Source organism: Brachyistius frenatus, unplaced genomic scaffold (assembly GCF_029030835.1).
Source record: "Brachyistius frenatus isolate BFR_SWC_R1_liver_20210118 unplaced genomic scaffold, ASM2903083v1 Contig_383, whole genome shotgun sequence".
NCBI lineage: Eukaryota > Metazoa > Chordata > Actinopteri > Embiotocidae > Brachyistius > Brachyistius frenatus.
Window position 1 is genome coordinate 144,008 of NW_027210982.1, and position 26,701 is coordinate 170,708.

General features: G+C 40.4%; 1 protein-coding gene across 1 annotated transcript; it reads left to right on the forward strand.

Moving 5' to 3' along the window:
* On the forward strand, positions 1 to 25,362 carry wnt4 (wingless-type MMTV integration site family, member 4). The gene is made up of 6 exons (XM_069724586.1): positions 1 to 628; positions 21,458 to 21,539; positions 21,779 to 21,932; positions 22,285 to 22,416; positions 22,751 to 22,893; positions 24,452 to 25,362. Exons 1-6 carry the CDS (start codon positions 552 to 554, stop codon positions 24,920 to 24,922), a joined length of 1,059 nt encoding a protein of 352 aa, XP_069580687.1. The 5' UTR covers positions 1 to 551; the 3' UTR covers positions 24,923 to 25,362.
* Positions 25,363 to 26,701: the final 1,339 nt, after the last annotated feature.

Here is a 26,701-nt window from a genome sequence, read left to right on the forward strand (position 1 = left end):
GTGCGTACTTACGCTCAGATTGTGTGTGCATGTGTCGGGAGAGTTTCAGAGCCCGCCGCGCGCTGACAGGAGAGCCCAGCTTGTCTGAGAGCGGGACCTGGCAGTGGGTGATAAAACTTCAAGTAAAGAAGAGGAAGAAGAACCGTCGGAGAATTCGTTCATTTAGAATTTTGATTTGACTGGCTCTCCACGCGCTCTTCTGGCGTGGCATTAAGGCACAGCTGAGAAAGAAAGCAAACAAGTTGATTAAGGAGAAGGGTCGATTCCGCCTGAGCGGCTCCAGAATACCGTATTTTTTAGCATCCCTCTTTGCCCTCTACCCCCGTCCCTTCTGAGCGCACAGTGACAGAGGGAGGGACGGGAGAACCGGGCGGACGGACCTTTGGCTGCGCGTCTCCACGGTGGATGAACGACTGGATGCGGGACAATGGAATAACATCCCTCCCTGGACCTTGCCACTTTTTTTCTTTTTTTCCACAGCCGACCCTCGACCCCCTGTCAACCCCGGGATTATTTCAACTCGCACCGACCTCCCTTCCCTCCCTCTCGAAATGACCGAGGAATATGTTTTGCGGTGCGTCCTGATGCTCTGCTGCGCGCTCCTCTCGGCCAACGCGAGTAACTGGCTGTAAGTTGGACTTCATATTTCTACTCCTGATTTTTACAGAGTGGACCATAACTATCGCTCCACTTTCAATCTTCTAATTCACCTGTTCTCCCCCTGTATTCCTCCTCATCTGCACATCATCTTCCTCCGTTCTCACTCTTCGGCTCAATGGCCGCTTAGGTTAATTGTTAATTAATTGTAACCATCTCTATCTCTCTCTCTCTCTCTCTCTCTCTCTCTGACTTAATAATTTACCAACAACCCCCCCGGCCCCCCGCAAGGACCCTTCAAAAAGGAAAAAAAAAAATAGTCAACCCGCAAGTGGTTTGGTACAGGAGAGACAATTTCATATTATTTATTAAATACTAATTTGTGTGTTAAGTTTTCTATGAATACAATATATTAAATGTCAGGAAATATATAATTACATAAAGGTTGAAGAGTTAAAACGTTAGCACAGTCTGTGTCAGATGTGATTTTTAGTTCCTTTTTTTTTTGGTGCAGCCGGTAAAACTGTCAAAAAGTGAAACTGAACAATTCTTTTTCAGAAACCATACTTACATCTTTAAAAACAGAATTGTTTTTCTCATCAACAGCCTAACACAGCTCAAAAAAATAAAATCATTATTCTTATTAAATAATCTCTATTTAAAAAATGTTATGCAATTAAGAGAGACACCGTAAAATACCCTATTATCTTAGATTCTGCAGGGGATCACAAAGTTTGTATATGACCATGATGCAAACATATTACTGGACAATATAAATACTATAAGGTCCAATAAGGTCACTAAATGCCCTGTAAGAATAGCACATACATTTATGTATTTATTTTGGGGAAGCTCAGGATTTCTAACCCCCCCCCCCTAGAGGAGAATACATGGCCTGACTCTATGAAGTGCACGGTGCCACCTACTCCTGGGGGCCGGTCGGTTGGGTCGCATGTGTGTGCCTGCACTCCCGACTGCCTGTGGGAGGTGGTTAGGTGGGTTTCTGCATTCTTCCGCGGGCTCCTCTCCATTTTCTGCTGCCATTCATTTTTCTGATTTCCAAGCAGTGCTCATCTTTTGGGTATGCCTTTTGTTCTCTTTCCTCTCTCACTATATGACTTGTAGCTGACACTGAGTTATTAGAAACGGACAAATCACCACAGTGTTCCTCAAGTGTTCATTTTCAGATTTTTACTTTTATTTTTCCATTTTCTCATCATAGTGCCCTTGAAAGATTTCTAATAGCCTGCTGTGTTTACATCAGGATAGTGCGGCAGACGTCCCAACTGACACTGTTGACAGATTCATCAGAGTTATTCAAATTAAAGCCCTTCCAAACAGCTCAGCCTACCTTGAACTCTGTCACTGAGTGCAGGGTAATTGTGCTGTTTGGGGCTGAAGGCGTGGTGACAGCAGCACACAGCAGGCATGTACGGGCAAGCTGCTGGGTTGCCAGTCTGCTCCACAGGATTGCACTGTTGAGGAAAACCTGTGCGCGGGGCTGCATGGACTGTAAGTGAATCCTCAAGACTTCAGCAAGGGTGAAAGGATGGGAAGCAGTTCAAATAGTTATGTTAAGTGGCCATAAAACCTGCAATAACTAAACCTTTATTGTAACACAGCAGCACTTGACCGGGCAGGACGTAATGAGTATGTTTTCAGGATTAAGGGAACCTATTAAATAAACATCTCTCTCTCTATATCACTGCTTTTTGTTTGCCTTCATCTCTAATATCCACTATTTAAACAGAGTCCAAAGACAATTAACATCTCAGCTGTCCAATGAGGCTGCCAAGTCATGTATTTATTTTATCATTTTGATTTACTGTATATCAAATATTTTAATGAATTTAGTAAGAACTTAATGCATCTCAGTAAAAAGGAAGTGCCACTGCTCTGTTATTTTGTCTTCTAACTTTGTGTCTACATCAGAAATTGCAATGTGTCACGTTGTGTTTTGAAACATTGAAACCGCTTGTAATCATTTAACTTTATATTGAATTTATACTGAATTTATTTGCTTTTGGACATCTAAATGGCCAAACTTGGGCTTTGGGGAAATTGTGATGAGTGTTTTGACCACTATGACTTCATAGAACAAATCTTTGAATACAAAATAAAAAATGTGTAGTTTAACTGATCATGTTAAAAATTACAGCCGGGCTGATTTATTGGCTGGCCAATTCTATCGGCCGATAACGGCCTGTCACAGTAAAAAACGTATCAGCATAAATGTTGTGATGTGCTTTGACATGAAGACTTTTTTTCAGAAAACATAATACTTATAAAGATGCTTGGGTAAATTGTTATATTTGTGTGTGTGTGTGTGTGTGTGTGTGTGTGTGTGTGTGTGTGTGTGTGTGTGTGTGTGTGTGTGTGTGTGTGTGTGTGTGTGTGTGTGTGTGTGTGTGTGTGTGTGTGTGTGTGTGTGTGTGTGTGTTTTAAATGTATTATTTATTACATTCTCAGTAAAGTTTCCAGTTTCAATGCACTAGTGTCATTTGGACAATAAAGCTTTACGCTGCCCCCATTACATATCTTTGTCACAAGACTTTGAGGACCACATTTCAGGCAACATGTCCATATCTAAATACTTTACTCCCTAATCTCTCTAATCTGCATTGGCCCCAAAAATCCAGTCGGGCTCTAGAAAATACTTTAATTTCATTCCTAGTTCTCTTTAAGAACTATATGTGAGCAAAGATAGACTGAAAAGTAAAATTATCACTGTATTCCACTTCTACTATTCTTTGTCTGTGACTCAGAGCAGCTAAACAGCTCGTCACGCCTCTTAGCTGTTCTTACATCATATTCAACTGCAGCCTAAACCGGGCTATTTGTTTACCTCACCTGTAACTCTGCCTGACACCTTTAGCTTTTCAGCCAGGATGTGATCAGTCTGCCAAATCTCTGTGGCTGTGCCCCACTTGGCAAAGTGAGATTTGAATGTTACTTTTCATCAGTTACCTTCCTCTGCCTCCACTCACTCCTCTTCCTCCTCTTAGCTTGCATCTACCGGTGAACTTGCGTGCTACTCCATGTTCTCTGTGCTTGTCATTTTTTTTAATTTAAGAATGTGAGCTAACATCTCCACCAACAGTGGCACTCACACAGTAATTACCACACACACTACAGAGGAATGGCAGCCACACACCGACGTATGCACAGCAGAACACATTTACACCTGGAATTAACATGTGACCTGCATACAAATAACGTATCTGGATAAGGGGGAAAAAAACATATTAATTTAATGTACAAATACACCAGAGTGTGATCAGATCAGCCAGACCACATTTGGAAGTGGTCAGTCTCACACTTGGATTGGACCTCAGCAGGTGTAAGGTCAGTCTCACAAGTTGGAAGGTTACCTAACTCTACCCCTTCCTGTAAACTCAAATGAGCCTGACAAAAGGTACAGAAAGTAATGAACAATAGCTCAGAAACTGAATAATATAGAGCCCATACAGCAGCATTGCCTGTTATTTGTTGACAAAAGTCAGCCAGCCCCGCCTAACTAATTTCCATGTTGAGATTAGAAGACTCAAGAATAAAAGATTATGTTCTGTAGTTGACAACCAGGTTAATAACAATGACGTACATGCATGGCTTACAGTTGTTAGGCCACACATGGGCTAAAATACCCTGAGTAGCTCGTTCCCAGTTTGACTCCAATCTTGACTCCACCCTTAGCTGCAAGTCATTGTCTTGCTCATTTTCCCTGCATTTCTTCCCTATCAATTATAACCAAGCAATAATAATAAATGATTCATATGGAAGTTCATGCAATATGAAAAACACAATTAAGAGTCTACAGCCGTAGTTGCAGCTCTGTGAGGCTGTACTTCACCAGCATGGCTTGACGGTTAAATACTAAGATCAGCTTGCTAAAAAACTAACAGTGACAGTGCTAAAATGCTTATGTTTAGCAGGTATGATCATGTTTTTTGCATTGTCACCATTTTTGGACAGCTTAAAGTTACAAATTAAATTCACATTAATTCACAGACACACACACACACACACACACACACACACACACACACACACACACACACACACACACACACACACACACACACACACACACACCAGTGGTGACAGTCATCTTCCATCAGGGGCAGCTTGGGGTTCAGTGTCTTGTCATGAACACTTGGCTTGTGGGCTAAAAGGAGTTGGTAATTGAACTGCCATCCATGTGCTGCAACCAGGTTTCACAGCAATGCCTGTATTACACATGTCCGTCCACTAGAGGGAAGTGTTTCAGTGTCACATCGAAGCGGCAACCAACAGTGACCTCACCATTGAGTGTCTATAAAGTGGACGTAGCTCCCGGCTTTAAAAATGAGGCAGATGTGGAAGTGCCTTCAGCTGTAATATCACCGGGTGCCACTAGAGGTTGGCTCCAAAAAGCCTCTGGCTCAATGGACTGCCATTCAACTTCTCTCATAAAATTCTCAGTCAATAATATTTCTCCACAAGTTTTCTGTATGTCATTTGCTAAATTCACTCTCCCAGATTAGTGTTCTGGCCGTTCATCTGAAAATATTCCCATAATTAATTATAAAATAAGCTTAAAAAAGCAGGGTTTTGGGGGCGTGTCTGTTTGATTGACAAGCCTGTGGTGCAGTCAGGTTCCAGCTGTCGGTGGGCGGGACATAGTATCGCCGGGTTTCCAATCGGATCGACTCAAATCTCCAGCTCGCCCGAAAGGTTAGTGGATCAATCCCCAGTTCCCCTTGTCCACATGCCAAAGTGTCCTTGGGCAAGACACTGAACCCCGAATCACTCTTGATGTCAAGTGAGCACCTAGCATGGCAGCTCTGCTCAATTGGTGTGTGAATGGGTATGTAAATGAATGAATGAAAAGCAGTGTAAAGGGATTTGAGACTGCTAAAGTAATAAAGCACTATATAAGTGCAGACAATTTACCATTTACCACATTTCATGGTGGTGCAGATGTAAAGTCAGGGGAGCACCAAAGGCAGTGGGATTCATCTTCTGGGAAGCATGAATCAGTTTAAATGACAATTCATCAAATAGCTGTTAAAATATTTCCCTCAGTGCCAACATGGTGGACCAACCAACCGGTGTAGTAGGGTAGTTTAAAGAAATGGTTGTAAACAATTATACTCTACCTGCCTGTAAAGCATCTTTGTCCCCCAATTGTTAAGTATTGATTGTGCAAACCAATAGTGCCTAAATTATTTTCTATGAAGGAACAAAAAAAGATCTGGATGAAGGGTTGCAAGACAAAAATAAATGTTTATGTTATGTAAAATTACATTTGATTAAAATGTATTATATTTTACAGATAATTAGCATTGTAAATTTAAAATAAAATTTCAGAATAATTAAAACACTACTCTTTAACCCGCCAAGTACTTATTTTATTATTTTCCAATAGTTATTGTCATAAACAATTGTCTTGCCAATCGTTTCTAAATTTTCTCTTGTCAGTCTTCCACTGCCTCGATCTCTCATTTTGACTGGCAGCCCAGAGTCAGTGATGTAGGACACACTTAACACATGAACATTAGCAGGAGAGAGAGAATACCATCATTTTTTGTAGATAAGATAGAAGTCAATATAATGTAATAGGGAGGATAAACAGCACTGTGCTGTACGTGACGTGCACATTTCCCCACTGTGGGGTTAATGGAGTCAAATCTAATCTAATCTAATCTAATCTAATCTAATTTCTGTAAATTTATATTATGTACTTTTGGGCTGCTAAAAATGTACTTTTCAGTCATTACGGTAGGGATTTTACAGCAATTAAGAATAAGGAGAATAAGCACAAGCTTAACAAACAAGGTGTGTGTGTGTGGGGGGGGGGGGGACTTGGCTTGCAGGCTGCAAATTGGGATGTTGGGATGGGGTGGTTTTGAGAGAAATACCCAAAAGTTGATGGAGTGCAATTAATACACAATCAAGCCCATCACAATGAAGTAGCAGCTAGATATTATTTTAGAGTTTTGATATAAGTATAGCTTATTGACATTAGCATGGCCCTGAAGTTTTGAATTTATCCAATACTTACTTATAGTAAAGTTTTTTTTGATGTAGTTATATTTTAAAGATGAATACAGAATCAAGTTATTCTACATCCTTGTTTAGAGTGTTTTTCAAAAGTTACAAAAAATGTAAATACCATGAAACAGTGGTCTAAAATCATAACCACTGTGGTTGTGAATGATCAATCTCACCACTGCTGTGTTAAAAGAAAGATTACATCGGACATTTGGCTAAATGAAGAATAATTAAAAGGAAGAAAAAAAAAAGCAGCCATGCTGTGTTTCAATTGTTTGTTTAGGTAAACTGTCATGCATTTGCTGTGGAGATTTATAATCCTTGTTTATTGGCTGAAGGTAGATTTAACTTTAAGAGTTAAAGGTTTGCTTTTTAAACACTTGAGTCACTAACAGTGGCTTCAGGTTTGTATGCCATCTGCTACTCTCAACAGGATGCAAGAGATAGAGAAACAAAGCAATGAAGATATGGAAATGAATACTTTTCATATTTATATGAAAAATGAAAAATGGTGAGTTCATATTGCTTAATGTTCTTATTTACTCAGAATTATTTCGATTTTCGGAATGTGCGGAACTTGTACAGCTTAATATCGATATTGGTTTATAGTGTATGTTGAGAGCAAAGTGCGTCTCCTTTATTTTTCTCCTGATTTGTGTGTGTACACGTATACAACTATGTTTATGAAGACCTTTTTGAGTTTTTGTCCATCAGAATGAGGACATTTTGGGAAAGTAAGGACATTTTGGCCAGTTCTCACTTTCTCACAACACTTCAAACGCCTGTTTGATGGTTAAGACTTGGTTTCAGGGTTAAAGTTAGAATTAAGTTAAGGTTATGTACAAGGTTGGGGTTAGGCACTTATTTGTGATGATAAGCGGCTAGGGAATGCAAAATGTTAATGAATGTCCTCACAAGTTTAGCCATACAAATGCGCGCGCGTGTGTGTGTGTGTGTGTGTGTGTGTGTGTGTGTGTGTGTGTGTGTGTGTGTGTGTGTGTGTGTGTGTGTGTGTGTGTGTGTGTGTGTGTGTGTGTGTGTGTGTGTGTAAACATGTATGCATATGTCCTGGACAACCAGGGTGAGGTGGTAAAGAGATGGCAGCTGATGGGTAATCAGAGAAAGCAGAGACCTTGGAGTTGCGGTACATACTGGCGCCTCACACTTCTTTTACGCACTCTCTCTCTCACACACACGCACATGAATGTGGTGAAGCTGTGGCATGTTATTTCGAGCCCTCTTGTCACCAGAGTGTGTACAATTATCAAGGCACACTTGGAGCTGCAGGGAATTGCTCAGTATGACCAGAATATGGCGAGAGATAGTGGTGGCAGATGAACAGAGGGGTGCATGGGGTGTTTAAGAGACATAACACACCCTTAGAGGGCTGTGGACTGTGAACAGCTGACTGCATTTCTGAATTTAAACTACAGTTTATGTGAGGTGCAAGTTGGCAAGTGAGCAAATTAAGGAACAGTGATTTTCCTAAAAAAAATGTTTGAAAATATCTCAGATTGCAGATGCAGAAACGGAGGTGCAGTCCAGTGTTCTAAATCAGTGGGAAGTGAGTTATTGTTGTATGGGCCCTCGCCAATACAGTCAACAGTTGCAGCTTTAGTGGCTGACACACAAAGCTTATTTAGGCAGTTAATGTACTTAAACAACTGGCAGAATTTCAAACATCATACCCCGTTTCTGAGTCATAACTCAAATAATCTGGACATACAGAAATGATTCACATATTTTTAGATTGAGTGTTATTTACACGTTCTGTTCCTCAGATAATCCATAAATCTGCTTTGCAATCAGAGAACAGCAGCTTTTTATGACTCCAGAATCTGAGTCTGAAAATCATTGTGTTTTAAAGTTGTTGTTTTTTGGTACAATACATAAAGGAACTGAGATACTTTGGCATACTTTTAATGGCTCCACTTTGCACATTGCACAGTTTGGTAGAGGTGTGGGTATAGTTCATTTATACGAGTCCCTGTGCACTGGTAAAACCCCTTTATTATAAATAAAGGAGAAGACATGTAAAATGACCCAAGATTTGTTTTAAGGTAACAATCAATAATCTTTCAAGTTTTTAATTCCAAACACATTTTATCATAATCTTCAAATGAAAGGGAGTTTAGAGGTGAGGGTTTTGGTTCAATAGTGAGGTAGCAGATCGATGCTGAAAATTCATGCTGACCTAAAACACAGAGTTCTTTATACATCCAACTTAATATACAACACACAGGTTACACACACACACACACACGTGTTAACTGTGTAAACAGTAAGCAGAAGCAGAAGCAGTAAATGGAGCATGTTCAAACCTGCCCGCTGCGCATGAATGATGTCAATTTGACAAACAGCCTTATCTTCTCATCTATTCAAACTGAATGTGAAAATAAAAACAACCATAATTTTTATCCTTGACGCTTTAGAAAAACAAATCGCTTAAAGATGTGGACGCAAATCACATTCTTTTCTTTTTTTCATTCAATACATTTACAATATATTAGTTAAATTACTCCACATCATACTTGTGTAAATAGAACTGGGCTGGAAAAGGTTTACAAATTATTTGCGATGTCATAAATGTTCTTTGGTCCACCTCTTAAAATCTGATTTTCATTGAACTAAGGTTAATTTTTCCCCTTCAGTAGCAAAAATAGCTTTCTAGTTTTAAACTGTGCACAGTGATGCTTAAACATTCAAATGTAGGAACAGGAAAAAAAAAAAAAAAACATTTGGAGGGGCACTTTAAGAATCTGCTTCTAATATTTTAATATGTTATAAATTCTAGATTAGCTCATTTGTATTTTAATTTTTCTCACAATGTTTTGATGAGGTGCCAGGACATTTGCCACGGTCATGCTCCCCTCAGGATCGATCTATTAGGTCATCCCTTTCGTTTTTTTTTTTTTTTTAAGTGCCACAATCGGGTTAAGATATTAAAAAAAAGTCTACTTTGTTTTTTGACCAATTACCCGCAAAATTTACGAGTTTTCCTTCAGAGCATTTATCTCACAGCTAGCTGTGCCCAAGTACAGCCTTAAAGAGCTGCCAGCGTGGTTGTTGACTCTTAAGCAGGTCATTTACTTTCCCAGTCAACGTGTAAGCGAGGTTCCACGAGGATCCGTGGGGGTCTGTGAGGACATCCGTGTCCCTCCAATTTGTTGCGACCATACTGACTTATCGGCGCAGCCTCTACACCAAGCGGGTACCGACTGCACATGCTCTTGGACAAACAAAATACAAGCTGAATTTGAAGAGAGGCTGTGTGAGTACGTCTGTTGATACCCTCTTCTCTTCAACTCATCTTTAAAACAAAATAAAGAGAAACAAATGTGCAAAAATTCATGGAAGGAAATTGCCAATAGCTTGGGGATACAACTTCCTGTCGTCACAGTGCTGCGCGCTGTTAATGCACAATACAAGCTTTCTGTCAACTTTCTGATCCATACTTGTAGTAAAAACAGAACTACTATGCGTCTGCGGTGTCCGCAGCTGGTTGAAATGACAGGATGCCTAAATTGTACTAGTATCTATTTTTACATACTTGTTTGACATCAGGTCTTTCGAAAGTTTTCAAAGAAACTGCACATGACAAAATACACAGACACCTAAATTGTTGTATATTCTGTACCGGCTCTACCTCTGATATTTGCCTAATATAAAGCTGACTTTATACACAGACATGGACAGGTATAATGCACAGGAATCAGCTATAGACATGTCCTGCTTTTATAAATAATCAGCTGTTCACAGATATTGTTTACCAAGTGCTACAGATCCGAACATTATGCAGACACACGCACATGCATACACACTAATTGGCCTCTAGATTTTTTTATTTTTTTGGGGGGGGGGCATGTTACTAGCACCAGGCACGAGGTTAATTTCATGGATTTTACTGCCTCTTTTTCCAAATGTGTGTGTGTGTGTGTGTGTGTGTGTGTGTGTGTGTGTGTGTGTGTGTGTGTGTGTGTGTGTGTGTGTGTGTGTGTGTGTGTGTGTGTGTGTGAGGGTTGTGGTGTTGGCAGAGCATGTTATTTTTAGGGGGAAATGAGCTCTACTGGAGCCAGCAGCATATAAATACACTCAGACACACACGTGGGCACACAAACACAAACAGACACACACACAGCTGCACAGAGAGTGGCAGGCCATGCAGCAACTGTGATAATTGAACTCATCTGATTGTTTCACCTCTCTCCAACACTTTCACCTCTTTTCCTGCTCCATTGCCACTTTTTTGTCTTTCCATAATCTGTCCGACTGTAAAGAATTCCCGAGAAGCTTTTTTTTTTTTTTTTTTTTTTTTTTTTCCCCCGTCACGTCTTCCCTTCCTCCTTATCTTTCATTTTTTTCAGTGAAGATTCAAATTCTCTCCTATATTTATTTTTGTGTGGCTATTTGGAGTATTTATGACTAAAAATTTGACCCACCTTGACCTTAATACTGTAACCCACAGACCTACCCATTCCCACCGCTGTCGCCACCCTTTGGTTTCCTAAACCAGCGCCTGCGTGATAGCAATGCTTCCTTTTTTCATTTTGATGTTTTGTATCATTCAGTAGTTTTAGTCCTCAGTGAGACATCCATATATATATTATTTTTTTTCATAATTTTGGCTTCTGAGAAATAATTGTTACATGAGCAAATGCAGGCTGCCATTGCCAAAAAGCTTTGCATTCAATTTATCCAAAACTTTATTTTGTTTACAAGATCAGTAGACTGTTAATATCCCATTTTATTAAAAAGGCAAGAGGAAGGGCAGAAGTGTAGTTTTCTCTCAGACCGGTTGAATTACAACATGTTAATGTTTTGGAATTTTTGCCCCATGACAGCAAAGATTTATATGTTAGAACAGCTTGCCAAGGTACACACATCAATAAAGGTAGAGGTTCCTCAATACATGTTGAAGTCGGAGCTGGAGGACCATTAGTTACACCACCATGCCCCTGTTGGTTCTCAACATTGTGGGTGTGTTTAATATCAGTGACTTTGCCTGCTCATTGGGCCAAAATCAGTGACCAATTAAAGGCCAACATTCTTCCGTCATATCCATATGTTTTCTGGGGATTTTTTTTTCCCCAGATATTTTTAAGTGGAATTAGTCTGATTTTAATTGCAATTATCTAAATTTGGAGTTACAACTAGTCGTAATTCCCTTGCAAATATCTGCAATTCACATTGGCACATCGGCCCTTTGCCCTACGATGCTCCCCCTGTGGTCTTCCGGTGCAACAGTCACCATTGCCTGGGCCACTTGTTACCCTTATCTGCACCCCCAGACCTCCCCCGGTGAAGGCTCGCAGGGACCAGCAGTTGCCCTTTCGAGACGTGTAAAAAAAACATTCTCCTAGTCTAGGCCCTGACCAGACGACCCTGTGTCCCGACCACCTCCGCCTAAGCAATACAATCCTGGCATCCTGTGAGGGTTGACGGGCTTGATGTTAAGGTGTGTGCTGAGGCTAGACCATGGTCCCGTTTGGTGAGACCCAACCCTGCCCACCACTCGTATCCTCAGCACGGCGCAGCGGCTTCGCCATGGTCATCCTCCCTGCACCTCATAAGGAGGAAAGTTGAACCGGGGGGCTCAATGTCTCCTATTTGTTGCCAATGCTGGAAAAGCAAACTTTTCTCCAGAACTTTGCGCCAGTGAGTACACATGCACCTGCATTTGTAGAGCAGCCAATAGGAATGCTCGCTCTCTGAAATGACACGATTGGCCAAAAGCCTAGATTTTCAAAAGCCTGAATATAGAGTAAAGAGGAGGTACAGAAGGCTAGTGTTCTCTTCGACTGCTTAAATTAGAATGTGCTGAATTATGCAGCTATTATGGACAAAAACAAAAACAATAAAACTTTCCAAAAAATAACTGCCTACCAATGCTTTAAATGTTGAAACAGCTTACCATAGGTGCACACATCAGTGAAGGAAGTTCCTCATTACATGTGGAAGTCACTGCTGCAGGAGCCACCATGAGCTTGATCTGTAGACCAGCATACACCTGCTGGTGCACAACATTGTGGGTGTGTCTGATATGGGTGACTTTGCCTACTCGCATTAAATCAGTGTATTAAATTGATGCATTAACTTAGTCATGACTTAAAGGCCACCTTTTACTTTTTCCATAAAACCCACCCAATTGTTTTGTGTGGGATTTTTTTTTTTTCACTTTTTAACAAACTTGAAAAGTACATTACTGAAGTAAAAAGTGAAGTAAGATCACAGATTTTTTTTTTTTTTTTAAATGAACTAAGAAAACTATTAGTTAATACATATTATTTATTAACTTAGAACAGTGGTGTAATTATTCATTGTATATCTGAGGTATGTCCCAGTTTAAACACATTTTTTGCGGATCATGGAAAGCAAAATGATGCTGCAGAGTCAGTGAATATTCATTTGTCATTTGTCAGTGACTGGGTTGGAAAATGTTGACTTCAGGTAATGGACTGTGCAGTTCTTTGTTTTCAGCATTATTTTTCATATGTTGGATACAAATTTTTAGCAGGAAAATGATGTGCTAAGATGATGATCCTCAGAGACAAGTTTGGAGGTCAAAGTTTCCAATCAGTTAGATCCAGACGGGTTAAACTTCTCTACATCTTCTTTTTTTTCTTCATTGAAAGTTTTGGGTTTGAAAACCTAATTTACACCCGATTTTATAAGATTTACAAATGTACATAACAAAAAAATAAGTTATACTTGTACCTGAAGTAAGTTGTACACAAATATTCAGATGCAAAGGTAATGATTCTCGAGAACAGGTTTGGAGGTCAAAATTTACAGTTGATCTGATCTAGAAATCCAGAAGAGAAGATTTTTCTCTCACAACACCAATTTTATAGTTGAAAGTGTAAATTTCTTCTTACAAACATATCAATGTGAATTTTGTTTGTTTTGCGCAAAGAACCAGATTCAAGTCTACATTTTGTTACACTGTTCAATGCCACTGTTTATAACTCAGATGTGATGGTTACTATGCAGATTTTTTTTTCTGTGTAAAGATTGCATATATCCACCTCTGTCACTATGGAATAACCCACCTGCAGGTTATTTAGTACACATCTAAACAGAAGGATCATGAATTCTGCAGATCTATGGGCTTAAAGGCTTTTCCATCTGTCTGTCATCAACACCAATTGAAACAGACACGTAGGCACGACACTAGCTGTTAAGAGCAGCCTCATTATTTGAGCCAACAATAGAGCCACAATAAAGTACAGAAGGTTGGAGGGGAACTAAGTGCTGTACTACACTTCAGTGTAGAAAGGAGGCTGAGGGCAAACTGAGAGAACAGTGCCCTCCACAGGTTGCTATTTGTTTTACATACTGAAGGTGTCGACTGAAGAGGGGACAGGGAGGGTTAGGTGGGGTCACTTGTCCTTTACCAGTGCATTACATCTGCGCTGCTTGCATTGCTCGCTGTAAATCTCTTTGTTTCAGCTCACCTGATTGCACTGCAAGAAAAACTATCGCCAGTGCACGGAGTCAAAATCTATCTTAACTTGTTGCAGCCTTCCAGAGCTGCACACAGGGCCTCAGCAGAAAAGATAGTTCTCCTCCTTGCATTTCCCATCCATGCTATATTTACCGGTCACTGTGTACCTCCGCTGTGTGCTTAGTGCTGGAAAGGCAAACATAAGGATATTTTCATATAAATACACATTAGAGATGATGGAGGTGCAGAGCGTATACTGCATTTTGCAAGCATTTGTGTCAGTTTCACACACACACACACACACACAGTTCTCTCTTCTCTCCCGTCTGTTGTTTCTCTTCCTTTTGGTCCTCATTTCAGCTAACTTTAATGTTAGAATTTGTCCAGCCAATATTTTCAAAACTTTTGAATGAATAATGTTAAGGATTCAGTCAGGAAGTCTGATTCAACTACAAAGAAGTAACATCAAACAAGGCTGAAAGCGGTAATATAGTGTTAAGAGACCTGCTTTACCTGCCTAAACTGAATGGATCAAAGTAATTCTACCTGTTTCTGTTAAGTCCAACAACAAACAGGAAGAGGCTACTTTAATGTTGTCTGGCTTATGATCAAGTGAGGACACTTTAAAAAAAATAATGTCAAGAATAGTTTTTATTTATTCAAAACTGACTTTATGATCAGGGCTTAGTAGCAGCCATATGCTCTTTTGGCATCTGAAGATAATCCTTCATGGCTCTGGCTATATGTTTGACCTCGCTGTTCTGCTGCAGAGAAAATTTGGGGCCAATCAGACATCGCCATGATGCCTTGCTTGATGGATACGAATCTTGACATCTAAAGTATCAATGTTACATCATATTGCGATAGGAGACTGGATATAATCTTAGATTTTGGATGTCATAATATCGTATACGGCATAAGTGTTGTCTTAATGATTATGACCACATTGCTCAGTCCCTTATTACGATCGCAATAATAATGCAAATTCAAGTAATCTCTGCAATATTTGCGGGAGCTTGTAATTTTGCAAAATTCAAGTGATTTTTCTGCAAAAAAATGTATTCAACAGAAGTTCTGCAGAAAGTATTACCGCATAAAGTAGCCTTTAAAGACAAAACTCCCTTCAGTAACAAAAATAACATTTACAATCAGTAGGGCTCTACTCCCTGTTGTCTAATCAGCAAACCCCGTGGACTAAAGAAAACTGGAGCTAGCGGAAAAACTGAAGTGACGGGGTGCGTGGGTTTTATCATTAAAATCAGGAATACTGTGTTAAATTAATTCTATACACACTTCAATTTGTCTTCATGTAGTATGTGTGGAATTAATATTAAGTAAACAGGGTTTAAAGCTCTTATTTTAACAGCAGATGTAGCCTTTGTATTCTATGTTACAGTCACAGTCTGTTCTGTAAAGCTACGTCTCTTTTATGACGTTTTTGTAACCCCATGGTTCTCTTAAGTTAAATGAATAAATAAAAAAAAGATTAGAATTTAAACATGTCTGTGATGTGCCACATGCTTATTATCAAAGGAACTGATTACATAATACTGTTTATTAGGTACAGCTTATAAAAAAAAAAAAAACTTTTTTTGCTCAACTTGCAATTTTTGCTGATTGCTGATGAATCTTAGATGTGTAAATATTTTAGGAAAGCAGCAATAATCATCCTTATAATATTGTTGCAATACGATTTGGAGGTATTTGGTGAAAAATACTGCGATATTTGATTTTATCCATATAAAGAGGGTAAACGTTTGCACACTGCTGCACATAAAATACAGAGGACAATTTCAGAGTTCTCTTGAAATTACTCAAGAAGAGTATTGCCCCCCTTCCCCCTCCCACCCTACATTTCATGCAAATTACTGTGCTGTACTCCAATTGCACACAACAGGAGCAGTCTCAAAACCTTTTAATTGTCCATCACATGCTTAGCTAACTGACTTCGCTATATACTGTTTCGAAAACGTACGAGGCTCAAAAGTTCACTTCAACACTTCTCATGTCTTCATTCAGTAGTAAGTGGACCTTTTGACCATTGACTTCTATGTTCCATATGTACATATGACTTAAGTAATTGGCAAAATTGTTGACAAGTTTTACGTTGCTCCACTAACACATGAGTTGTCTAATCTTTCCCACATTACATTACTGAAATAATTCAACAACAAACGATGTTATTGAGGACGAAGGATTCTCACTGTTAAAAAAGGAATGCTTTCATGGTATTTATCATTTTCATGTGTAGAGAACAACCTATGTCATGTCAGCGTGTGCCCCGTTTAGAAGTATCTGTTATTTTCAGCTTCAGCGTCCCATGTAGTTGTCGGGGGGGGGGGGGGAAGAGGACGGGGGGGGGGGGGGCGCTCTGGATGGGAAGTATGGAGCATTCCACCTGGACTGCGGTGTGATCGCAGGCCGCGGTGTGTTTGTGTTGCATTACACGTCGCAGCCTTCACAACACCACTGGCTCCACCGGGCTTAGGCCGCTTGGGATTTAAGCACGCAAACCAGCAGAGGCCGAGAAGAGACAGAAAAGGAAGAGGGAGAGGAATGTGGATGAGATGTGGGATGATGGTGTGTGTGTGTGTGTGTGTGTGTGTGTGTGTGTGTGTGTGTGTGTGTGTGTGTGTGTGTGTGTGTGTGTGTGTGTGTGTGTGTGTGTGTGTGTACGTGTGTGTTGCTGTGTCTTTCTCTGGGTTGACTCCTCTGTAGACGTGTTTTGTTAAACTCATCTCTGGGAAATAAAGTGTACACGCAGCAGAATGAACAGATAAAGTGAGAAGGGGATGAAAACACGACACAGACACTCACTCAAGGTCTGCACTGAAGTTTTCCCACGCTTTTACACACACACACACACACACACACACACACACACACACACACACACACACACACACACACACACGCACATCTTCAGAAAATGACCTGAATAACAGCTTATCCAATGTTTATTAAATGTTTCCAGGGTGAATGTCAGGCCAGTGGGATGCCATCCAGCTGTTTGTGTCTTTGTGTGTGTGGCGCTGCCCGTCAGAGAAGGCGCTTTCCTCTGTTGTCTTGTGTTTTCTCTGTGAGTTGTTTTTGATCGCTGTCTGATGGTCTCCCAGCTGGATGCCCCAACCCCAAACGCAGCACCCTGCCCAAGGCTACTTTACAGAACAAAGAGGGATCAAACACCACACATGGCTTTGATGAAAGCCTTGCATCTGCACTGGAGCAAATCAGAGCAGGGCAGAGCTGAGCTGGACTCGATCCATGCTGGGAGGGGAGAGAAACAACCTCACAGAGAGCTGGAGGACAGACAGTAAGGTCCACGGTTCCCCCAACAGTTTACATATATAAAACTCACAAAACATTTACATGCAAAATTTGGACAATTTATTCAGGCATCTGTCCCTCACAGTGAAATGACTTTGACTTTCTTCGTTGAAGCCCTGCTTTGAGTGTTGTTTTCCCTTCCCAGTTTGTTACAATGTGGAAAAATCTACTTTTCCTTCTCTTTGGCGACACCTATGGCGACAAGTAGTTACTGCAGTTGTGTTTTTGGACTTCACTTCCAAGAGATTCAAACAGTGTTGCTTGGGTGACATCATTCAGTTAGCATTGAGAGTGGATTGAAGACAAAGCTTGTTGCCTTAGCTCCGCCTACTCTCTCCAGCAGAACAATCACTGCTGGGTGATTAAAAACCCGACACTACCTCTGCCCCGGGAACAGGGTTTCCAGACTCTAATCAAAGTGAAGACTGGAGCTGGGAGTCATAGGCGAGTGAGCCAGGCAAGGAGTTTATATATAATTCCTGCCACAGCCTTACTTGGTCTGGTAAAACCAGTAGCTCAATGGACTACCCATTCAGACCAACACACTGACATGGGTTAAACCTCCACATTGTCGACTGTACCTGTGTTCATTCATCAGAGCACTAACAATATCCATTTTTACTGACGTCCTATGTAATCTAAATGAGAAGAGGTTATAGAGGAACAACACAGGACCCACATTTTTACATGAATGGCGACAATGGGGGTTTGACCAGTGTCTGACGGTCACAGTCCAATATGAATGGGTTCAACACAGGCTGAATGTGCATCGGTACATCCGCGTCATTTATGTGTCTGCTGTCTGAAAGTGGTGGGCCTATTAGCAAACTTTAAAAGTTAAACATTGTTTCATAACTAACTCGACTGTTTCTAAGAATTTGCTGACTCCATGATTGCATATTTTTAGTGGTAAAAAGTAACAATGCATACATTTTCTCGAGAACTTCCATTTTATGACACTTTGTACTATATATTTTAGATAGAATTAACGTACTTGTATTCCACTGCCATTATCTAGCAGCTGTGGTTTCGTTGCTGTGTCTTGCTGAAAAATATGATTTGGTACTGCAGATTCACACAGGTGTTTTGAGTTATGTGCTTGATTTGACCTGCTTGGGTCGGAGCTCTGCAAAGTTACATATGCTGTGAATTCGCATTCGGCCACTATGTTCTTATAATAACGATAAAGTTGTAACATGTCCTGTAGCACAAAAGGAAAGACCATAGAGGTAGAAATAAATTGCTTTTTTTTTTTTTTTTCATTTTGTTACACAAGGTAATAAACTCAAGTAAAAAAAAAAAAAAAAAAATATGTTCCAGACAAAGGATAACTGAACTCTTTGAGAGAGCGTGTTTTGCATACTGTTTTTGATACCTTGCTGGTTATCATTTTGAATGCCTGACTTGTACTTTTGTTTACATTGTGATGTATTTTAACAAAGAAGTACTTCTTCCACCACTGTGCATTTTAGTCTGTCGTAGACAATGATTTTACTGTCTTTATCGCGAAAGTAAAACAAAAAGGAAACACATAATATGTCAACAGGAGACATTCATTTCCTGCCTGTGATCCCATCACTCATGTACTCAACTGGTTTAATGATGACATCTTTAAGGCACCTGTCTTAAGGGGAGGAGGGGGAGGATTCAATGTGCCATTATATTGTAATACACATTTACACATTATGATTACTTTGCTGCTCTCTTAGCAGTTGGATGTCCATGTGTTTGGATCAACCAAATTTCGAAACAGGTTTGATTGCTTTGTGCAGGTCAGGTGTGACTGCTCTTTTTTAAAACGTAATTTCCACCAGTGACATAGTGTGGGCCAAATGTTTAGGTAGCAAAGTGAGACAAGACCTCTCGTATATATTTCTTTTTTGCAGAAAAATGCAGGGGGAAAAAAAGTTTCTTTTAGACCCAATGTGATGTAACCAGAACATCACCTGGTATTAAGGTATATGGCTGCAACAATGAGTTTCATCACAGTGTCGTGTTTTTTTTGTTTTTGTTTACCAATTTACACATGTAGCATACATGAAACAACATCACCACTCATTGAGATGTATTTACTTGTGTTTGAGTCAAACTGAATCCAATATTCACTTTCTTTTTAGCTCTGCTTTGGTCTAACACTTACTCTGGCACTGTACCTGTTAAATGCTAAATGTATATGTGTTCATCAAAAATTCAGCAACTTTGTATGCAATGAAAGGGAGAATAGAGTTGGTTCATCAGAGCTTGTTTCTTTTGTAGTGAGCTAAAAGATGCTAAATACTAAGTAGCAATAGCAAATCCTTCCATATAGTGATCAGATCAGCTTTAAACTAAATGCTGAGGATTCATGACATGAAAACATCGCAGTCGCTCCTGCTGAAGGATGAGGTCACGGTGGAGCTTTAACTTTCTGAGAAAGTGAAGTCAACTGTGAGGGTGGATGCGAAGCGGACGTGGCTGAGATGAGGTGGAGTGGCAGAGAGCGGGGTTATCACAGCGTTGAGTGTTTAATACTGACACTGTCTGAATGGGAGGAGAAAAAGAAGTTCATCAAAGAGACCAAGACAAAGACAGAGAAAGATTATCTGAACTGTTGAGAGGTGGAGATGAGGTGAAGGAAGAGGAGGAGCTGTTTGACCTCTTGAAGGATGAAAACCTAATTATATCACCAATACAAACAGTATTAAACCTAATGTTAAACTTGTAATACTATGACTTTGATTCCTGAGCTCAGGGACAAAGAGCGGAATGCAGCTACCAGCCAAAGAAAAAATAAAATAAATAAGCTTGGTGTCATAAAACCTTTGAATATCGATTCTGTCAGCTGGTGTAAAACACTGGTTGCATGACTTGTGTTGTATTAAAATGTTGCCAGTAATCTGACAGCAGAAGTATGTCTCTGCAGTTTGGTTGTATGCCAAGTCTTGATTAAGATGGGCAAACAGGGCTTTACAGAGGCATGTGTGGTCTTGGAAACTCATAACCTGAGATCATAAAATGAGCTTGAGAAACCTTAAGGAAATACATGTCCACTTATACAGAATGACAGTCCAAAACTGGATTCGGTTGGATTTTGACTTCATTAAGGAACATTTTGATATTCAAACTCTGTCTGCTGTTCATATACAGAATTCATTCTTTAGTATTGAGACACAAAATTAGCTCTAAAAACAAAGAAGAAATACAAAATGGCAATCTACTTTCTATTTTGGACAGTGAAAAGAAACTTTTTTTTTCTGGAAATGTTCAGTTTCATTAGTGATTTGAAGGGTTTTTTGGCTTTTTGTGTGTTGTTAAAAGACATTTGTTTCGTTAAAAATCCCCAAGTAAAACTTCACTTGAAATTCGGAATGATCACGTCCCTTTGTTTTAGAAAAACTACACGCTTTAGACTCAACATGTGTAATAATGACATTTTAGGACACTTTGAGCAGTGCAGACAGTAAATAATCCCAGGGGGGTTATGAGAAAGATTATTTCTGTAAGGTGCAGCTGGAACTTTAGACATGAGACCAAGGTGGAAGTGGTAGAGTCACGGTATTCAGACTGATGCCATTTGCTCACACATCATAAGATGTGTCTGTGTAGTGTGTGTGTGTGTGTGTGTGTGTGTGTGTGTGTGTGTGTGTGTGTGTGTGTGTGTGTGTGTGTGTGTGTGTGTGTGTGTGTGTGTGTGTGTCTGTGTGTGCGCAGTATATCTCCCTGACCTGTCTGGCCTGGAGGTGGCATGTGTGATAAGCCACTTCCCCTCCTCTCAATGTCCTCACAACCAGACATTCATCCAAAACATTCCCACACCGTCGCAGGACCTAACCCTTTTTACACCAGTGTGACCTGACTTACAGGGGGAACTGATTAAGTAAATTCAACCATGTCTTGTTTGAAAGAGGATGATAACTGGGACAATGATTGATACAGTGGTCGAGATGATGCTATTGTTCTTTTACCACTTTTACCTCTGTGCATCTTATTTTTCTCTAAGACTTTTGTGTTTTTGGAGAACAAAACAGTATATGGCACACTAATGAGGGCTTGCTGTATTTCTTTTTATCGTGTCAGGTACCTGGCCAAGCTGTCGTCAGTGGGGAGCATCAGGGATGAGGAGACGTGCGAAAGGTTACGAGGCCTCATCCAGAGACAGGTACAAAACTGAAACTACTGACAAATGACTTGACATCCTACATAACAAAATCGATAAGACATTGCTGTAAGACAAAGTTTGTAGTTTCCTCGAGCATGCACTCATTTATTTTCAGGAAGGTACCACAGTTGATTTGATAATGATGTATAGTGGTATCTACAGTCTCCAGGGTGAGAAAAAAAAAACTTAAAACGATAGCAGTGAGTAGTTTCTTCATATGTGTACTGTTTTTGTTCCAGGTTCAGATCTGTAAACGCAGCGTGGAGGTGATGGATGCCGTGCGTCGTGGAGCCCAGTTGGCTATAGACGAGTGTCAGTTCCAGTTTCGCAACCGTCGATGGAACTGCTCCACTCTGGAGACCATGCCTGTTTTTGGCAAAGTGGTCACCCAAGGTAATATTATACACTGCAATGATTTCAGAAGAGACCCTGATATGACAGACAGCACTAAAGCAGTTTTGTAACACCGAAGCAGGTTTATCTGGCAGCGTTCTGCTAAGCATGTACCCAACTTGAACATACATAACTTTGATATCACCTTTAATATACTGTGAAATGTTTGAGCTTGTTTCCATTTGTATTGGCTCCTGCATGTTAATGTCTGGGCTCCTTCCTTGAGAATTGAACACACTCTTTGTGTGTATACACACACTTTTTTTTTTTACCATCCAGAATGAGAAGCTCTTTTCATTTACATTATGAAACAATATGACTGTCTGTGTCTGTGTTTGTGTATGTGTGTTAGGCACCCGTGAGGCAGCCTTTGTGTATGCCATCTCAGCAGCCAGTGTGGCGTTTGCGGTCACGAGGGCCTGCAGCAGTGGAGAGTTGGAAAAATGTGGCTGTGACCACAATGTACATGGAGTCAGTCCAGAGGGTAAGTCTGTCTCGCACTTTCACACAAACACACACACGGTAAAAAATCAGAAGGACCAACTTCTGCAGTACATTTTGAAAAATAAGAGTAAATAATCGGACATTTTAAATAATGTTTTTAAATTGAAAAGGCCAAACAGACAACAATCAATTATGCCATTTCATCTTCAAGTGTATATAGCCACATATTTTACTTTATCAACAGTGGTTCATGTATTACTACAATGAATTATCTATTCAGAAAGAGTAAACAAGTGTAGTGTTTTTGCAACATTTCAAATATGAGTAGCATACAGATAACCACTTTCTGTCTCTATCTTAATATCTTGTCTTAGGTTTCCAGTGGTCAGGCTGCAGTGATAACATTGCGTATGGAGTGGCCTTCTCTCAGTCCTTTGTGGATGTGAGGGAGAGGAGTAAAGGCCAGTCCTCTAGTCGGGCTCTTATGAACCTGCACAACAATGAGGCTGGTCGAAAGGTAAGTCACTGCTCTCTACGAAAAATGTGGATTCATTTTTAAGTCATTTGAGCCAAATTTAAAGTAATTTGAGATATGTCTAGGTTATGTTTCAACTTATTTAAGACATATCCAAATCAAGTTAGCTCGAGACAGCTCAAGTTCAAGCCCCAAGTTAGGTCACAACTCAAAGTCTTAGTCAAGTCTTAATATAAGTCCAGGTCAAGACGAAATACATGGATTTTCCCTTTTTTAGAGTTCTAATATCCATTACGGTCATGTTTTAAGTAATTTCAGACAAGTCCAAATCAAGTTCCAAGTTATTCCAGAAAAGTTTAAGTCAAGGTAAGGTCTTAAGTTAGCCTAAGGTCCTAAGTCCAAGTCAAACCTCAAGTTATATTTAAAATAGAAAATCTAGGTCATGTTTCTGTTCTTTATTAAAAGTCCAGGTCATGTCTGTAGTCATTCAATAAAAGTCAAGGTCAAGTCTTAAATTATTTGAGAAAAATGTCCTTCCCTAGTTTCTAATTGTTATAGACAAGTCAAAGGTAAGTCACAACTTATTCGCCATGTCAAGCCTCAAGTCATTAAAGACAGGCGCAAGTTAAGTTTGAATTCATTTGAGACAAGTCCAGTTTACTCTATTTGTTCAACACAACCCAGGTTGACACATATAATGTGGATTTGATTTTTAGTATGTTTCTCAGATCAATTACAGTAAAATTAAAGTTAACGTTACCTGATATAATCCAGTTGTAAGTCATTTGAAACAAGCCCAAGTCAAGTCTCAAGTCATTTTAGACAAGTCTAGCTCAGGTCTTCAGGTTTTTGAGACAAGTACAAATTAAGTTTGAACTGTTGGAGATAAGTCCAAGGCAATCAGACAAGTTGAAGTCAAACCTCAAGTTATATACACTTAAAAAAAAAAAAAGTAACTAAAGTTTCAGTTTATTGTAGAAAAGTCCAGATCAAGTCTTAAGTCTTTTGAGACAAGTGGATGATGATAATCAGAGTCAGGTCAAAAAATAATTGAGACAAAGTCAAGTCCAAAGTCATTAAAGACAGGCAAGTTTTAAGTCATTTGAAGTCTAGTCAACTCTCTAGTCAGTGAAGAGAAATCCAAGTCAAGTGTCAAGTCATATGAGAAAAGTCAAAATCAAGCATCAAGTCGTAAGAGATAAGTCCAAGTCAAGTCTCAAGTCATTTAAGGAAAATCCAAACCAAGTCAGAAGTCTTCATGATGCAAGCCTGTCAAGTCTCTGACTGGTCACTTTTAAAATAACATATTTGAACATTTTCATTTAACAACTGGTAATAGCATTTTAGTATTTTACATAATTGAGAACAAAGTCCTTTTCGTGCATAGACATCATCAAAATTAAGTCCCTGTCCTTCATTTTTTAAGTCTAGCTTTCAAAGTCTCCCGCTCTGGTAGCAGTGGACATTTTCAATAGCTACTGTGAGGACAATCAGTCAATGTTAGAGAAGTAGGTGTTGGTATCCACAGTAGCTAGTTTCTATACAGTCACTGTGTTCACATTTCTGTCCTCTTACCAAAGCTTCTTTGGCTTTTCTGCAGGCCATCCTGTCCCACATGCGTGTGGAGTGCAAATGTCACGGTGTGTCAGGCTCCTGTGAGGTAAAGACCTGCTGGAAAGCGATGCCACCCTTCCGCAAGGTGGGCAACATCATCAAGGAGAAGTTTGACGGCGCCACTGAGGTGGAGCAGCGCAAGATGGGAACCACCAAAAGCCTGGTGCCTCGCAATTCCCAGTTCAAACCTCACACGGATGAAGATCTGGTCTACTTGGAGCCCAGTCCAGATTTCTGCGACTACGATCCACGTACACCCGGGATGTTGGGCACGGTGGGCCGCCAGTGTAACAGAACCTCAAAGGCCATCGATGGCTGTGAGCTGATGTGCTGCGGCCGGGGCTTCCAGACACAGGAGGTGGAGGTGGTAGACAGGTGCAGCTGTAAGTTCCACTGGTGCTGTTATGTCAAATGCAAACAGTGCCGCAAAATGGTGGAGATTCACACTTGCCGGTGATGGAGGTGTGCGCACAGAGGGTACTGCTGATGAACAAAACAAATGCCCCAAACTCCTGCTTGATTAAAGGCCAGAAGGAGTAAAGGAGGACCTGTGTAGCTCCCTCTTCTCCTGCTTGACACCACCCCACTCTCCTACTACTGGTCACCAGAGACTGAGTCACTGAGAAGTCAAAGGTCATCCAATTCATTTCATGCCATCATAATGGGTATCGGTAGATTAGGCATGGCGTTTCCTACAAAGCGACAGAGTCTGTTTGTTTTTTTCACAAATAGAGAGCATCTTTTACGTCCTGTCTCCCTGCCTCACACTCATATTTGGTTTATCATTGATGCTTCCTATTTTTGTAATGTTTAACTTATTTGTTGAGATTGAGAGGGGATGGTCGTAGAAGGAGGGGACAGATGAGTGGCGATAATGTGGGACAAACTGGACCCATGGCTGGGCAGTTGGGGGTGGGGGTTGGGTCAAGAGGTTGGGGTGGGATCAGAAGAAGGGTTGTTTGCCCTTGGTCCTTGCTGCTGCTGCTTCTAGGACTCACTCGGAGTGCTAGATGTCAAAAAAGGGAAACAGCGAGTCTGTCAGAGGATGGACTCAAACAACAAGGAGGAACACGTCGCAGATTGAATTTCTACGATTAGCATTTCGAGTGTTAAGTCGTTCATTTTGCCCCCTGCAATGCCCTGATGCTGCTCCACTTATATACGCTCACTGTCTTTCGATCAGAGGGAAGATGATGATGGACAGGTGGAAGCCACTGTCAGCTCCTTTCTGTAGGCCCGTAGCACTGGCAGGTGATGGGCATCAGACAAACAAAACACACGGCAAACATTGCTCCAAAACACCACCTGCATTCATCCACAGCTGCTACCATCAACAGGAAACCTGAAACCTTACGCAAAACAGATTCCAGATCCGATTTAATATGATTTGTTACCATTTCAGAGCGTCATATTGTGTAAATCTTGTATGCTCATTTGGATTGATGTTGATCTTGGCCTCCTCCTGCATGCCGCCATCTGCCAAATGTTAGCTGGCTTAATGCAAATCCAAGTAGGCACACGGTGACATGCATGCAGCAGCAAACACACACAATGTAAACACACACACACAAACAAAGGGGTCTGCCAGAGGGTTGCCGAGCATGTTCATCATGCATGATGACTGAAGCACTTTCTCTCCAAGCGCACATAGAACCCTCACCCCACAGCAACAAACACCCAACCACATATTCACTTTTCCCTGTTGTTCTCATACACACACGTACACACAAACACACTCTGACACACACACACAGAGTTTCCCATGCCACTGTCAGGACTCTATTGTTGTCTTGTACCACCACCATAAAGCCAAGCTTTCCTATAATAATGTGCTATCCTTATAAAGACATACTGTAGATCTGTAAAGACTTATACACTGAAGAAGACTATACTGCCTATGAATGTACTTGTATGTTAATACGGAATATATGCTGTGTCAAAAATGACTGTTGTTGCTTCTTTCAAAAATACTATATGTGTTGTTTGTGTGTGTGAGAGAGAGACAGAAGGAATGCCACAAATACAATGTTGGCCAAAAAAGAAAAAAAAAAACATGAGAGGACAGAAAGAAAGGGAAAGAGGGCAGATTCTATTCCACCACCAAGCCCTGAGACACACACACACACACACACACACACACACACACACACACACACACACACACACACACACACACACACACACACACACACACAGCCCTGCTGACAGACATACACATATTTCAATAAAATCGTCC

Bases quoted from the DNA above. Each gene is read 5' to 3' on its own strand.
- wnt4 (XM_069724586.1), top strand. From the start codon at position 552: ATGACCGAGGAATATGTTTTGCGGTGCGTCCTGATGCTCTGCTGCGCG. The intron at 21,933-22,284 runs GTAATATTATAC...TATGTGTGTTAG, and splicing joins TGGCAAAGTGGTCACCCAAG to GCACCCGTGAGGCAGCCTTT. The intron at 22,417-22,750 runs GTAAGTCTGTCT...ATCTTGTCTTAG, and splicing joins ACATGGAGTCAGTCCAGAGG to GTTTCCAGTGGTCAGGCTGC.